The following is a 16,389-nucleotide window of genomic DNA, read 5'->3' on the forward strand; positions in this document are numbered from 1 at the left end:
CCCTCAGCCCGCCCCGCGCTCCCCTCAGCCCGCCCCGCGCTCCCCTCAGCCCGGCCCGCCATGGCCCCACTCCCCTCAGCCCGGCCCATTCCCTTCAGCTCGGCCCGCCCTGTTCCACCTGCCCCGCCAGGAACTTGCCGGAGCCGCACGCTGGAAAGGAGCTTTTATTGAGACAAAAGTCACGTTACATGGTGGAGCGCCGCGGAGCGAACAAGCGCGGTGGGCACGGCCCCGCTCCCGGCGCAGGCCGGTAACCGCAGGGGAGGTACAGTGGTCACCCAAACCCACAGGTACAGCCCGAACGCGAACCCAGGAGCCACGGCACAGCAGCACGTCTCGGCAGCGTATAGCTCTTTTCCTGTGTCAGTTTGCTCTAACAACTTCATTGCTTTTTATTTCAGATACCGCCTTTTTCTCAAGGACTCGTGCCCAGAGCATCCAGCCGCCCCTCTGGTACCGCACCAGCAGCCGCACGAGTCAGGGCACGGAGGTGATCCGGACGAGTGGATTTACTACACTCACGGCTTTTCATCTGCACTGTGAATGGACAGGGGAGAGGAACCCTGCCCACACCTGGCGTCAGGGCTGGACGCGGGGTGGAGAGCGGTGGCATGGCAGATACCACGCAGGGATGGGACCGGTGCTCCCAGCCTGCAGCACAGAAGAGACCGTTCTACCTAGGGATGTTCGGGTTTTGGCTAACTGACAGCACAAGCCCATCCTACAGGTGACCACAGCAATTAGCCATCGACATGCAAGTTAAAAAGCAGCCCTGGGCAGCCGTGTCCCAGCAGTGAGCAGCTGAGCTCCCTGGGCACAGCCGTGCAACAGCACACATCAGGTCTAGCTGGCATTTTCACTACTGCAGCCGAAAAGCCTTCTAAAAGTAAAGCAGACTGCAACAAAACAAAACACTAAAAGATTCACAAGGCGGTACCATAATCTTTTAAATTTTAAGGTGACATTGAATTTCATACAAATAAACTTCCAAAAATATTTTGCAAACTCTGGCATATGACTATGATACAATATGTACAAATAAAATACCAGAATGGTTATATTTTATTGCTTTTTTTCTTTATTTGGTTAAGGAATTATACAGTAGTGTATAAAAGGGTATGTGAAGTGGCAAGAAGCAAGGGTTGGCTTCTTGTCCTCTCTAAAGCCAAGGTTGGTTGGTTTTGTTTTGTTTTTAAATACGGCGTTTTCAAACGTCACATCAAAAGCATTTTGGTACTGGGTGGCATCTGCATTACCCAAACAGGATAGAAGAGCAACAGTGAAAGAAGCCTAGGAAATGGGCAACAGAGCTCCATTTTGTACATTCCTTTGCTGATTCATACTTCCAAAATACAATTATTGATAAAACATCCAGTCTAAAGTTATATAAAAATCAACAATTATGAATGGACTTCCTTGTAAGCTGATGTTTCAGCGAGGTGAGCAACTTCAACTCACTAATCATGCAAAAAACTCATAACAAGATCAGTGATATTTGTGAGCAAAATCACCAAACTTGGCCCTGATCTAGTCTGCAAGAGAGAATCCCCTCTGCAAAAATCATTTTCCTATGTTTCAGAAGGTAATAAATACACTCTGTGTTTAGATCCACTACTATGAACAGATCTTTTAAGTTCCTCTAGTAGGGAAACCTCACTTACAAACCATGTGTCAGTACAGAATGATGATGCCATTGCACATGTCTACACAGCTTTTTACATCCTTCTGTTGGCAAGAAGACAAAAAATAAAGGTACCAAGAAGGGATCACGGTCACAATAGCCAGGAAAGAGCTCCCAAGTCTTCTCTGGGCCTTCCCACCTGCTCACACTCCTGGAGTGTATCAGAGCACTGCTGAGGCATGAACTGCTCAGGTGCTGCTCAGCAGGCTGCACTGTAGGCTTTTACCTCTTAAGCATCTATTAAAGCTATTCAATATTCATTTAAAAAAAATAAATAGACAGGCTCATCTCACAAAATATAATCTGAATGCAATACGGCAAAGCCTAAAGAATGCTGAAGTGAAAACCCAAGCACTTGGCAAGTTAATTGCTCCTGTAGGCTCATGATATAAAAACTTTCAACTCTTCCCTTTAAAAATACATCCTGCTATAGATGGGCATGACTTACCCCTCCTGCCTTCCTCTGACTGAGGCCAAATTTATTCACTGATATTCTTAACAAAAATCAGAAATTTAGCTGAAGCTCTTAAACTCCCATTCCAGGCTCAGCCTCTCATTATAAACTGCTTACTACCAACATAGCCCCTGACACAACTTCTCCTTAAATATGCATAATTTACTCTATCTCATATATTTACAAGCAGAAGCAGCCCATCTTCATAAGACAGATTTTCCTTCTGCTCTACATAAAGTGCAGCTCTCTAATTTAAGGCAAATTTCAGTGAAATATAAAACCATAGTTTTATTTTAGTATGTACACATTTTAAATTATAACCAATAACTTCCTTGAAAAGGAAATAATGAGAGGAAAATGTTTCCAAGTTTGGGAATTTTCTGGATTTTAACGAAGTCCCAATATTATGTCCTATTGACATATAAATTTGTAAATTACTTTTCAATAAATGCAACTGAAAAAAAAGAGGTGGCAATGTGTACAGTAATTTAGCTCCAAAGATCAGTAAAACACTGAAAGTGCAGCTGTAATTTTATGTCCTGTAGCTTCCTTTAGCTACAATAACATCCACCAATATCACATTTCTAAATGTATATCCTATACACCTAACGCTAATCTCAGTTCTTTTAGTGTGTATTTCTCATCTCCATCTGTGTCAAACTCCTTAAAGCTCTGGGATTCTTGGGCTGTGGAGCCAAACAGCTTTTGAAGAGCTTTGTGTGAGAGCTTTCCATCAGCATCTGCTTTTTCAAAAAGTTTCTGAAGATCTGCAAAGAGAACAAGGATTGAGAATCAGCTCCTTTAGGTACACAGGAATATCCTATGAGCTGCTTTCCCAGTTTTGTAGCACTGTCTCTTAGTACCCCCCTAATTACATACAGCATCCCTGAGTGTGTGTTTGCCTCCTGTTTTGTCACAAGCTGCTGGTAACAGTTTAGCAGAAAAAAAAGCATGAACATTTCTGTATTAAATTACATTAAATCTGAAGAAATTAATCCCTATTTCTGGCTACAACTACCAGCCCATTTTACAACTGCTAACTGCATACAGATGCAGTTATCCCCCACAAAAGCAAGCTCTGAATGACTGTTGCTATACCAACGGGACAGATGATATAAAGGGAAAAGTGCCTATTCACTTCCTGATGCTAAGAGTTGCCCTTTCAGGAGCTGAAGAGACTGAACAGCAAGATCCAGAAACCATTCATCTGACCAGGGAGCGTTCTCTTGGAAAAAAAAAAATGCAGAGCAGAAAAAAGCCCCAGAAAATACACACTCATAGCTACTTCTTTTTCCTTCAGCATGTTAATTCTGCCCTTGACTTCTCTCCCTGTCTCTGGGGAACTTGATATAATACTTTCAAAACAATTATAATTCACTAATAATGCACACTCCTGCTTAACTCTCAGTTTCTTTTACATGCTATTATTTCCTTTCAGTTTCTTTTCTTAATTTTTTTTTTTAACCCCTAGTTTTCAAGATTTTAAAATTCACCTCACAACTCCCAGAATGTTTATATTTATCCTCTCCTGAACATTTACATGAAATACTCAGAAGAAAAGGTCAGCCTAAAAAGGACATACCTTCAATGCTGGAAATTCCTGGTAAGGACAGATGGCTCAGCTGCCCATTTCTCTCTGTGTTGTCATCAGCTGACCTTGAAGCCACCCTTGAAAGGTCTGTGGGCTTTGCTGTAGTACTCTGACTATTTTCAACTGCTACAAAACAATTTCTATTAGTCTTACTAATTCCTCAGAATTACAGCTACCAAAACCAAACAAAAATCCAATACAACTGATTTCTTTTTTATCACAGTAGCTGTATGGGATAAGAATGCTGCAATATTTCAGAATGTAGCAGTGTTGATCCTTTTCACTTTAATTGAAAGAACAGTTTTGGGACAGTCACACAGCTTTAATCTTCCATTCTGTATTAGGAGGTGTGTATTTATAAACTCCCACACAAAGAATGTCTTAGGAGTGTTTTCTGCTTCCCACTCTGAGGGTGCTGAAGAAGCTTCATTAAGCAAGTTACATCTGCCCACCTGAGCTGCTTTCACCTTATCAATACCTCTATTTCCCAACAGCAAGGTCTAAATTTCCAAGTACTTGCTTGGAATGAACAAGCAGGTGCTCACAGTTCTATTGTAATAGAGCATAGCACAGTTCTATTGTAATGAACTATTTAAAAATCTAAGGTTCAACAGAAGTGCAGAACTGAAGTCAGCAGAGGCAAAGACCTTTCCTGTCTGTTTCAGTTACATTTTGAAAAGGTAAAACCAGACTTCATTTGGTATAAAGCTCTACAGTTCATCACTGCCTGCCTTCAAACACCAGCTATTGATGCACATGAATCCTTCCACACATGTTTTAAGTCACCTTCAAACTTTGGCAGTCATACACACTTTTCTGTTCTAGCAACATCAGTTTCCTACCACTTTAACTAAAAATACCTTCATCAAAATCTTAAGGAAGAGCCTAATTATCCACCTTACTTTTGTATTTTTTGAATTACAGGGAACCTCCAGGTTTATGATTACTGTTACCAGACATTCTTACCATTCTTTGATGACTCAATGGGTATGTCATTTTCTGACTTGCTTGTGAGAGCACTGATCATCTGAAGAGTCTCTTTTAGTTTTGATACCTGAGAATCTCTAGTTCCTGCTTCCTGTACATGTAGAGAAAAAAAAAAAACATCTTAAAATGCACCCCTTCAGTAGATGCAGAAGATTAGAAAAGGTAGTAATTTAAAGTAAGTCAGCATTTTTGACTGACTTTGAGGTATCCAGGCTGATCAAGTTTAAAATTATAACCAGTATTTTAAAACAATAAATAAATAAATAAATACATAATCTATGGGAAGATACAGTGAATAAATTTACATGGTCTGTAGGAAAGCAAAAGAATCAGTACCTCATCCTGAAAAACAGGCAATTATTTTGCATACACTCATTTCAAAAGAATCTGATGTTTACTTTCTGTATTTCGTACAGAAAAGAGCAAGACATTGGAAAGTTCTAATATAAAACAGTCAAGCATACTTGGAGTGAACACTTATGCATTAATTAAACTGCTTAATTGTTTCCAAGGTTTGTCTGCAGTAGTGAATATCATTGTGCTGGAGCTGCTGCATCTCTGTTAAAATAAAACACTTTTTTAATCTGCAGCTCCCTCTGTTCATTGGTACATTCCAGATGACAGGTTGAGTTCACATCAGTACAAACCCAGAACTGACAGTGCAGCCTGCTCACTCACCCACCTTCTTTCCAGCAGATGGAAACTAAATTCAGCAGCATCCCCTCCCATCCCCTGCCCACAGTTTGGCCATTCAGTTAAACTCACTCCCAGACAGTGACAGACCATTACTGAGAGGGGCTTCCAGCAAGTCCTTGAATCCATTAGTGCCTCTTTGCAGACCTCTGCTCAATTAAGGTCCATTTAAAACATCTTTAGAAAGACAATTACATGCTCTACTAATCCATGCAATTTTTATTTCCTTACTTTACCTTCAGTTCTTTACTTGACTGAGTTACACTATCTAGTTGATCTTCATTTTCCACTTTTAGAGAGGTAGTTGCATCATTCACCTACAGAAAAAACAGAGCAGAGTTTATTCACATGCTTTTTATTTTCTACAACAGTTTCTTTCCTTCAAATTTGGCAGACATTAAGCAGAGATAAAGCAGGGCAGATACACTGTAAAATAAACATGAAGTCATAAAAATGGTTTGTATAATTTACCACAGCAACGTCATCATGTTCCTTTATTGTTAAACATACAGAACATGTTCTCACAGGCTGGGCCCAGTTTGGCAAACAGAAAACACTGGAAGAATTTATGAACTTATTTAGGAGGGCTTTTTTATTATTGGGGTTTTTTTATAATTTTACCACTGTTAAACAAATGCAGACTCCCACTTAGCTCCTCACTGGGTCTTAAGAGATCTATGCCAGAGTGATTCCAAAAACATAGCTCAGTTTGTGAATCCTGCCTCATAAAGCACCCACCCAACTCTTAAATGTCACACTGTTTTGGACACTTCCCTGTAGAAACTGAAGAAGAGAAATGAAATATTGCTCCTAAGACACTCTTAATGCTGGTTTATCTGTTAAGGAACAAATTCCAGCCTTTTTTAAATTAATTCCTAAGTACCTCAAATTTCACTCTGACATGTTCTTTAGTTGGGTCTGAAAAGCTGTATCTGCAGTGAAAGGGAAGGAACAGCCTGAGGAGAAACCCTGAGCCATCACTTACCACGATGGTAGAGTTCTCTCTTCTGTCCAGATTTTTCACAACCAGGGGAGAGTTTTCCAAGAGTGTAACTTTCCGGCTGAGGTTGCCAATGGCTGCATCCACATTTAGAAGCTTGATGTCATTCAACTTTTGGTACACCACTACAGTATTATTTAGCTGTTCCAAAGCTGCATGCAGTGCCTGGCTTTCCTGAAATATAAACAGAGCACGTGTCAGTTTACCCAACCTCTGCACTGACTCCTGCTATTAACAACACGACTGACCCAGTTTAACTGTGCAGACTTCAGGCTGGTTCTCCACTGCCACCACTGAAAACATCCAACTGGAAGCTTCCAGAAAGTTATTCCAACTTTCTGAAAGTCTGAAAGTGAGATTCTTCCCTAGGGCTAACCTCTTTGTTGCTAATACAATCACTTCAGCTGTGCAGTGAACACAGAAAGCCTATTCATCTCATTTTCCAGGTCAAGCTTTGTAAGCACAACAATGGTTTTTCCCAAGAAAGCACATACTGGGCATATTTATATACAGGATTCATTTTCCAGGAAGATATTGACTGTATTAAATGTAAGTAAATGCAGTCATTCTGCTAAACACCTACACATTAAGCGTTTTTTTTTTGTTGTTGTTGCTGAATGACTGCTTTCCACACCTCATTACAGTGAGGGTGACTCAGTACATGCCACTCCCGAGTTTGCTCAGATAAGCAAGTACCTGCCATAAAATTCACTCCACTAAAAGCCTTTAACTTATTTTCATTTACTTTAGCAAAGCACACCTATAATTTGTCAGATATTCGTTTCAGTCTTTTTACTCCTCACCCAGTCAGAATCCAAAAAAAAAATCCACTCTCAGACCAGGGCACTTTGCTGTTTGCACATACACAGGAACTACAGCACAGTCATCTTATGATCTGCTTTAAAGCATGCTATCTGCATTGTCTTGATAAAAAGCAAATTTTTCACACTACAGTACTGCAAAACACACAGGTGAGTTACATATCCATGATGCTTGTACCAAAATCCCTTATGAAAGGGAGAAAAATACCTTTTTGCAGTATTCTGTCTGATTTCCCTCAGTCCTTGGCACAGCAGTGGAGGGAAGTGAAGGCAGCTGTTTTAATTCCTTCTAAGGAAAGAAGTAGAAAATTGTGTTATAAAATCCCTGTGAATAAGTGTTTAATAAGTGGCAGACTGTAGCTGAGGGTGTTTTGCTACAATTACAGTCACTCAGGTCTGCTGTGCATGCAGTATTTTAACAAGGCTAATAGTTTTCTCTCTCAAACACATAAGGTCCAAATTTATTTTCATTAAACTCTCCTAATTAACTCATCTCCATTTAATGAAGTATTATGATACACATTTCACTGCTACCATACACACTGCCATATCTGCAATGTTTTTAGAGCACCCACTGACTGAAACAAGCTTTATTTTATGTCTAATTTAGATTTTGTCTGCAAGAACTCTGGTACAGTAGTTTAGCTGAAAAACTCTAATTATTGGCTCAGTTTGTTAACATCAAGTGAGAGGTCAGGATAAATACAGTGAATAGTTTCTGCTGAAGACAGTCAGTAATTTCATCCTTGTATATATTCTTAATTTAACCAAAAATTTATATCAATTTTCTGACATCCCCAAACCTAAAACAGTGCAGTTACCATAAGCAGTACCCTGCATCTCACAGGAGCATTTCCCAAGCCCCTATATCCATGGAATAGGAAGCAAGAATATGCAAGATAGGAAGTGTAGAAAGGAACAATTCTGGCTCCAGAGAAACAAGCACTTGATACCATACAGAAATCTCACAGAGATTAGAAAATTAACTAATTAATGCACCAACCAAAGGTAAAAGACAGAACTCCAAGCATTTCTTTAACTTGCTTCATATTAGGCAGTGCTAAAGCAGTGCATTTTTCTTACCACATCATTCTGGAGTATTTCTATGGATTTCTTGTATTCCTCAATAGCTGTCTGTATATTTTCAACATCATGAGCCACACTGGTAAGGGTGCTACCTATGTTGGCCACAGTCTGCAATAAAAAAGATGACAGAAATCTCAGCCTTCCTAAAACTGCACTGTCCCAAAGTACCAGTCAGCTAAACACAACATTTTGCTACAGAAACTGCAGGCAGACTGCAGTTTCACTAACTAAATTCTTCAAACTCACCTGCAAAATCATGCACATGAGTTTGAAGAATTTGCAAGTTTTTTTTGCATTCAAAACTGCAAACTACACCCACAGCAACCTGTGCCCTGGAGGACCTCAGGACACCTTCAGCACCCTTCAGCAGCAGGAACAAAAGCCACTACCCAAGAGGAATTCCCTCAACAATCCTTCAGGATTTTAACACCAGCAGGTATCCTTATTTCCAGGAATGGTACCTGCAAGGAAAAAAGCTCAAGAAAACCAAATCCCACATAAGAAACTCAGCCTTGTCATAGGATCACTCAGGTTGGCAAGAACCTCTAAGACTGAGTCCAACTATTAACTCAGCACTGCCAAGTCCACCACTAATCCATGTCCCCAAGCTCCTAACACATCCTTTAAATACCTCCAGGGATGGCAACTCCAACAGCTCCCTGTGCAAGCTGCTCCACTGTTTGACAAGCCATTTAGTGAAGGAATTTTTTCTATTATCCAATCTAAACCTCCATGGGCACAGTTTTAAGTTATTTCCTCTTGCCCTACCACTTGTCACTTGAGAGAACAGCCTGACCCCCCACCTGACTACAGCCTCCTTTCAGGGAGTTGTAGAGAGTGGTAAGGTCCCCCCTGAGTCTCCTTTTCTCCAGGCTGAACCTCAGCTGCTCCTCCTCAGTCTGGAACTCAGGGTGTTCCACACCCTTCCCCACTTCCACTGCCCTTCTGTGGACACTGCAGCCCCACAATGTCCTTCCTGAACTGAGGGGCCCAGAACTGGACACAGGATTTGAGGTCTGGCCTCACCAGTGCCCGGTACAGGAGGACAATCACTGCCCTGGTCCCACTCCTGATAACAACATGCCTTCTGACTTGCTTCTGACAGTGCAAATCCAGCCTGCTTGTAGCAGCAAATAAGGAGCTTAGGAAACAGCTTTGTACTCTTCCCAGAAAAAGAAATCCTGGCAGCCCCATCAGCCAAACCACACTCACTGCTTTGCCTATCACTAGCTTGTTGATTATACATTAATTTTCTAGGGATAGGAAATGAGATGTGGAAAGCCATAATGCCACAAAGACTGGACTAACATTAGGTGTTAGCCCAACATAAATGTTTACTGCTAAATAAACAGATCTGCCATGGAAAAGCTAGGCAAGTTTCAACAAGTCATGCTTTTAACCAAAATAAACAGGACAGTTCTTTGGTGAAGAATGCTCAGTAAGGCACACAGTAAGACATGGTATTAACAGAAAGCAATAAATTTCCTTTTCCAATTAAAAAAGCTAAACAAACCACCTATTTGCATGCCGTTATAAAACTGCAGACAGACTTTTTTCAAGTGTCTCACATGATATTAAGATTAGCAACTTGAAGAAAAGTAACCAGAAAGATCAGCTCCAACACGGGACAGCAAAATACAAACAAATTCATGTCCAAGAGGGATAAACAAGCCCTTTAATTTTTTGACCTGTTACACATTATCACAGGACTATACAATTTATGAAGTCAAATTTTAAAGACAAGAGAAGCAAATATTCCTTCCAACTCAGGTAGCTCCTGCTGTCAGTGCTGTCCCCAGGAGCCCAGCTGCAGCTTAACACACAGAGCACATTTAGTGATAGCCACATTTGCAGTGCTTACCTTCTGGAGTTTCTCTACTGTGAGAGGAAGAGAAATCAGGTCAGCAGCAGATTTTATATTGTTTTTGAGATGATTTACTGTTGAGGTCAATACTGATATCTAAAACCAAAAGGAGTACTTAGAATTAGGCAACATAATCCTGATTCTGACCTCCCCCGATACTGATGGCTTAATGTGCAACATTAAAACATAAGGCAATACAAAATTATACATGTACACACAAAAACCACCCCTATCTCTAGGTTAGAAGTCCTGCCTAGGCTACATTAAAAATATTCTGCCTCTTGTAAAAGAGCAAGTTTTCATCTAATTATTTTTTAAAACCAAATGAAAACCACAGGAGCCCCTTCTTTTCAGTAAGTACTGTCTGCCAGTTTTACATTCATCCTCTTAGAGAGAGGCTGTTGCCCAAGAAAGACTTCAAAAATTGTGCAAGAAGTCTTCATGTGGAGGAAACCATCACCCACTTTTGTATTTAACAACAAAATCTGCCTGGTAAAACCCAGCCAAACCAGGCAACCTCTCCAGCTGAGTGATGGGTAAAGAAGTTGTGCTTATCATCCAAACCCTCTGCAGCACAAGTGGAACAGAGACTAAAATCCACTTTCTTCTGTTTAAAAAAATAAAGTTGTTTTGCAAGTTGAGGAAAAGATCCTAATTTTACATTAGGTCAATGTTAATCATCTGGCATGCAGGCTCTCTAGCTCCCAGCTGTGAACACTGGCTGAGATTATTCCCAGCAGCACATCCCAACAATTCACAGATAAAAAAAAAAAAAAAAAAGAGCAAGAAAATTTTGATTTCTGGAAGATCTGGCTCAGACTGTAACCAGACCCTGAAGTAACCTGAGAGCCTGCAAGAACCATGTGCAAGTATCTTTAACAGCCAGGTGCAGATAAGAGCATTTTAAAAGTCTCATGAAAAGCCTGAATAACTGTGGCTAAAACAGTGAGATGCTAAAGGGAGCAAATCAAATTTTCAGATGTGCTCCAGTAAGCACTTAACCACCACATGGGACTGAAGAAAAGAATCAATCTAAGCAGGCACCTCAGTACTCTAACAAATTAAACCAGAGTACCTGGGTCAAGAGGAGTTACCCCCACACACCTCTTGACATTCACTGTGAGCAGCTCTGAACTTTTACCCTCCAGGGCAGAAATTTCAGTAAAAGCCTTGCTGGATGCTTTATTTGAAGTGTGAGTTAATAGAGCAGCTGAGCAAAGAGCTCTCTGGTAAGTGGCTTGGTTCTAGCCCCATGACAGTGGCAAGATTTACACCAGCTCAGAGGCTGAGTGTGCTAGCACGTTTTATATTCACAGGACACCAGGCCTTAGTTTGTAGCAACAGGAGCTCGTTTTGAGTCAGGTAACTCTTTTCCACACTTACAAAATGCTCTCAGAAATTTGAAATGTCAAAATCTCTCATCATAAACATGAAAAATATTTGGCAGGAGAATTAAGAACTGCACAGTTCTCAGGTTCTTTTAAATTCTGCCTGAACTCCATCAGTTAGGCAATTTCTCCTCTTGTGATCAGTCTCCAGCCCAGCTGGAGCTCAAGCTGTTTTTCACTTGTTTACAATGAAGTTTATACTCTAGCTGAACTTGAAAAATAAAAGCTACATATATTGTAACAGAAGCCCTTAGATAAAATTAATTTCCCTAAAAAATAATAAAATGGAGTATTTTATTATTTTTCAAAACTGAGGACTGATCCCCTCTCACCTGTTTATTGATCTCTGTGATATTTATCCAAATTTTACTCAGCCCCAGTTCTCCAGTCTCAATTTGTTCTAGCTGCTTTTGGTTCTGCACCAAATCTTCATTCAGTTTAGGAATTTCTTGGAATGATGTCTTTTGATTAGATTCCACTAAAAGAATGAAAAAATAATTACAAGCAAACCAAAACAAAAATCCAGGTAAACAACATTTAAGGGCATAAAACAAATTACAAACAGCAGCATCTACAACAGTAAAAAAAGGCAATAACAGTTTCTACATATGGGTTTATTGCCAGTCTGGATTCAGTGTTTGCTCAGAATGACAGCTCTTTTTTTGTTTTAAGAGTACCAATATCTCCAGAGAGAACCCAGAGAGACTGTACTAAATTTAACACTTTGCATAGTCCTGTCATTCTGGCAAACCTCAGTAGGTCTTTATTTAGTGCAGTTATTTTGCATTACCTCTACAGGGGAACATGAAATAGTAACGGGCCTGTGAACAAGAGTTGCCAACAGTCCCAGGGTAAAGGAGGCAGATGAAATGAACCTCAGTGCCCTTTTCAAGCCTGCAGTGGAGCTGAAGTGAATTCCAAGGAGATTAATGTAATTAATTGCTCTGTGTGACAGAAAGACAACTGAAAAAATAATGTATAAGCTTATACACTAATGGCTGTTGGTAAACAAATCAGTAAACAAGGTCCTTGCAAATTAAGTCAGTTATTACTGCAATTAATACTACAGGAAGGGGGAAACATGCAGGACAAAGCAATTCCAGTGAGCCTGAGAAATGCGGCTCTTCCAGATCTGCAGTGACTAAGCTGTTTAGCTGTACTGTGAGGCAATCCTAAATCCCTAGGTCAGAGAAACAAATAAGCAAAGGTTTTGAGATGAAGAGGACAGAGTTCTCCAAAACCTGCATGTCCACCCTGTATGGCAGCACTGGAAAGCTTCACAACAAACAGCCATCGCTCCAACCAGACTGCCAAGAGCAGTGGCACCTGTTGATGTGCAGCTGGCAGATCCCAGAAAAAATGTCCATGTGTGACCAATCCAGTCAAAAAGAGAAGCCTGTGGAATGGATGCCCAAACATACAAAACTGGAAAGCTGTGCATATTCAGAAACCTACCTCGTTTCTCTTTAAGCAAGTTCTAAAAGAACTTTCTAGGTGCAAAGAAATCTGCACTGGATGACCCAAGGTCCAAACAACACTTCTGAGTAAGTAAGACCTCAAAAGATGTATTTTAGCCAAAACAGACTGAGAACTAATTTGTGCATTTGACAAAAGCATCTCCAACTAAATCTCATGTTTTCATAGGCTCTTGTAGACAAATTCTTTTCCGTTCTGCCACCCTAACTGTGAACAGTGGGACTCCACTTGAAGAGTTTTCTGCAGCACTAGGAAGGTTAAATGCCACATGTGTTCTTAGCATCATTGCTGACAATCCAAGGGAAGACACTACATGACTTCCTCCTTTTCCAAACATACCTGATACTAAGATGTCTTGTTTACAAAAAGCACTCATGCCACACTCACTTTGTGCAAAGGACGGCAGAATATATCAAATACTGCCACAAACATCTGCTCTGATAGGGAAAAAAGTCTGGATGAAGATTCAGAGAAAGGTTCTTTTTCCAAACTTGCTGTACGACAGATGGGTCACCTGCCTTTGTTTCTCTGCTCACCCACACATTTCACCAAGGCAAAACATTACCTGGTTTGGGAACCAGGTTGTTCTTGCTGCCTGCTTTTTTTGTTGTTGTATTTAAATGCTGTGCCTCTTTGTGAGGCTCCCATCCAACTCCTAGGCATGGTATTATGATGGCAAGGAAACGTGACACGTTTATCACCAGGCAAAGCATTAAATGCACAGCTTTTCTATCAGAGCTATTAAGAAGAAAACAAGCCCATCTGTAATTGCCAGACAGGGAGAACACACTCAGGGAGAACAGCTGCTTTAATAAAGAGGTTTGTGTTGAACAGGAATGATGAAACTTAACTACACCAAAGCAAACAAACACTGTCCTCGTGCAAAACTTTTACCATCAGCACACCCTTAAAGAGGAGCACAAAGAGCAGCAGCTGCTGACCCAGAACACAAACTCCAGAGCTGCTGGGAACACTCATAAAGCAACACCTGGAACTGAAGGTATCCTCCAGAACTGGTGGACAGCAACTTTTAGAGTTCAATATCAGTTAATATAAAAGCACATCTATCAGCAATTCTCTCACACGCAGCCAGCCTGTTCCACCTTGACAGACAACTCCCCACCTCACACACCCGAACAGGAACACAAACACCAACAGGAAAGAATTTCTACACACACTACCTCAATGCCTCTTTCACCACAATCAAGACAACACCTTAGCTGAACTTTTTCAATCTATACAGGATTTTAAACACTACTAACGTAAGGCACCAAAACCCATCTTGTGCCCAGAGGTAGGTACAGAGTACCTCACCATGCACATATCACCATTTGCTATATCTCAGCCTACAGAAGTTACTACACTGAAAATCCTGGCATGGGAATCTTGACATGGATGGAGAAAACCTGAGCTTTACAAGCAAAACACATCATCTGAACTCCACACTTCAAAGTATTAAACATTAACTCTACACCACACGTAACCCAACGTAAAAATGTTGAACAGGAACAGGCCAGTGAGTCAGTGCAAGCAAGATAAACACTCAGAGGATACAGAGAGAAAATATGGTAGTGAAGCAACATTCAAATTGCAGTAATTCCACAGCAAGCATCAGAGGTTTTAAAAGAGTTCAAGACAACAACACAGTTTTTCTTCATTTTCTTTTTCCCCAGAATTCCCTAGACTGCTTTGACAGGTCTGATGAGAACTTTTTAAATAGGGTCTTTCTTTAGAAGAAAGCATTCTGAAGAACAAAGTCAGGAATTTTAGAAATATATATACAAGCAACTACAGGCCCAGCCAGTCCAGTGTCTCTGCTCCTCAGAAGATACAGAGCAGGCAAGAATATATAACATTCACCTTAGATTCACTAAGTCTGTTTTCTTGGCTCAGAGCACTCCTCAATTCCGATGTTATTTGTCTACCCAGTATTTTCAGCCTTTGACTGAGCAGGCAAGCAACTAAAGCTCTTCATACTGCCCAAAGAAAATGTGAAATAGTAATGTTCATACTTACTGGTTCGAAACTTCTCCTTTATTGCATCCAAATCCTCCTTGAGAGCCACCTGCATCCAGACTAAGCCAACACATGCGACCACACAAGCAGCAAGAATGACAAATGCACATAAAGGGTAACAGAACCTGCAGCATCGCAGGTAGTCTCCCCTGCAGAAAACAAAGTAACAGTTTGTGAACATACAGCACTGCCTAGAAAAGTGTTACTTTAAATGCTGTCCGAGCAAAGTAAGGGACAGCGTTCTAAAAGCATGCATTTTGGCTGACAAGGGCTAACAAGGAGCATTTTCAGGAATAAATAAGGCTATAAAGTCAGGTCAGGGCTGTTACTCTCTAGTCAGCTTATCCTCAGTACGCAACATCTAGCATATTTAAAAGCAGCTGTCAGGTTTCCTTTACTAAAATATCCTGCTCTGCTGACATAAACGTATGTCAGGCACATCTGCTTGACAGCATGAAAAACACGCTTCAAGACGAGGTATTACCGTGTTACAACAAGTACTTCTAGAGTGTTCTAAATTATGAAAGCCCAAGTTTCCCTGAGACATCCCTACTTCCAGGTATGCACAGAGGCCCATAATTAATGCTGTTACTTAACTGAAAAGCTTATTTACTGGCAAAAGCACAGCACGTCCCCGAGAAAGCCAGCACTGCGCCAGCTCGCAGGTCGGTGCCACGCAGAGCACACACACACACACACGGGTAACTGCGGCCAGCATCTCCAGGAGCTGCCCCCAAGTTTAGTCCACAAGGACTTGTGCTGTGATGAGCACAAAACAGGAAAAAAAAAAATTAAAAAGCCAGGGGATGGTCCAGTGGGAGCTGACCCTAGCCATGGCTGGGGGTTGGAACTGGATGATCTTTAAGGTCCCTTCCAACCCAAGGCATCCTGCGACTCGATACTTCCATCCCCAGACAGGCGACCTGCGGGGTCGAGCAGGCTCAGCGCAGCTCCGGGTGTCCCCTGGCAGTCCCCAGCCTCACACAGACCCTCGTCCCCGCGGCTGCGAACCCGGCCCGCCGAAGGCAGCGCAGCCCGGCCGCGGGGCCGGGGCAGGACCTGTCCCCGCAGCGCCCGGGACTCACTTTCCGCAGCGGCCCCGCGCCCCTGCGAACTCGTCCTCGTCGGAGCTGGACTCGGAGTCGGAGGCGGGCGGCTCGGTGCGGAGCAGCCGGTGGCCAGAGCCCTTCTTGGCGGGCTTCTTCCTGCGGCCGTCGGCGGCCAGGCCGATGAGGGCGTTCAGCTCCTTCCGCTTCTTCATCCTCTTGTGGGGCGGCGGCGCGGCCGGCGGCTGGCTCCCGCCTGCCTCCTCCTCCTTCTCCTCGGCCGCCG

General features: G+C 41.8%; 1 protein-coding gene and 1 long non-coding RNA gene across 3 annotated transcripts; one reads left to right on the plus strand and one right to left on the minus strand.

Moving 5' to 3' along the window:
- The first annotated feature begins 35 nt into the window (after positions 1-35).
- On the plus strand, positions 36-1,060 carry LOC107208399. Its single transcript, XR_001523197.3, has 2 exons — positions 36-290; positions 402-1,060. It is a non-coding gene; the product is annotated as an uncharacterized LOC107208399 (long non-coding RNA).
- On the minus strand, positions 405-16,383 carry EFCAB14 (EF-hand calcium binding domain 14). 2 transcript variants are annotated; one of them, XM_015636779.2, is made up of 11 exons: positions 16,143-16,383; positions 15,058-15,206; positions 11,898-12,043; positions 10,175-10,273; positions 8,311-8,421; positions 7,436-7,516; positions 6,392-6,580; positions 5,643-5,723; positions 4,693-4,804; positions 3,718-3,849; positions 405-2,902 (listed from the first exon to the last, which is right to left on the minus strand). In XM_015636779.2, the coding sequence occupies exons 1-11, from the start codon at positions 16,316-16,318 to the stop codon at positions 2,733-2,735; spliced, it is 1,446 nt and encodes a 481-aa protein (XP_015492265.1). In that variant the 5' UTR covers positions 16,319-16,383; the 3' UTR covers positions 405-2,732. The 2 variants fall into 2 exon arrangements, with proteins under 2 accessions (XP_015492265.1, XP_015492264.1); XM_015636778.2 differs by having other exon boundaries at positions 3,718-3,852.
- Between the last annotated feature and the right edge of the window lie 6 nt (positions 16,384-16,389).

The sequence above is a fragment of the Parus major genome, chromosome 8, assembly GCF_001522545.3.
Source record: "Parus major isolate Abel chromosome 8, Parus_major1.1, whole genome shotgun sequence".
NCBI lineage: Eukaryota > Metazoa > Chordata > Aves > Passeriformes > Paridae > Parus > Parus major.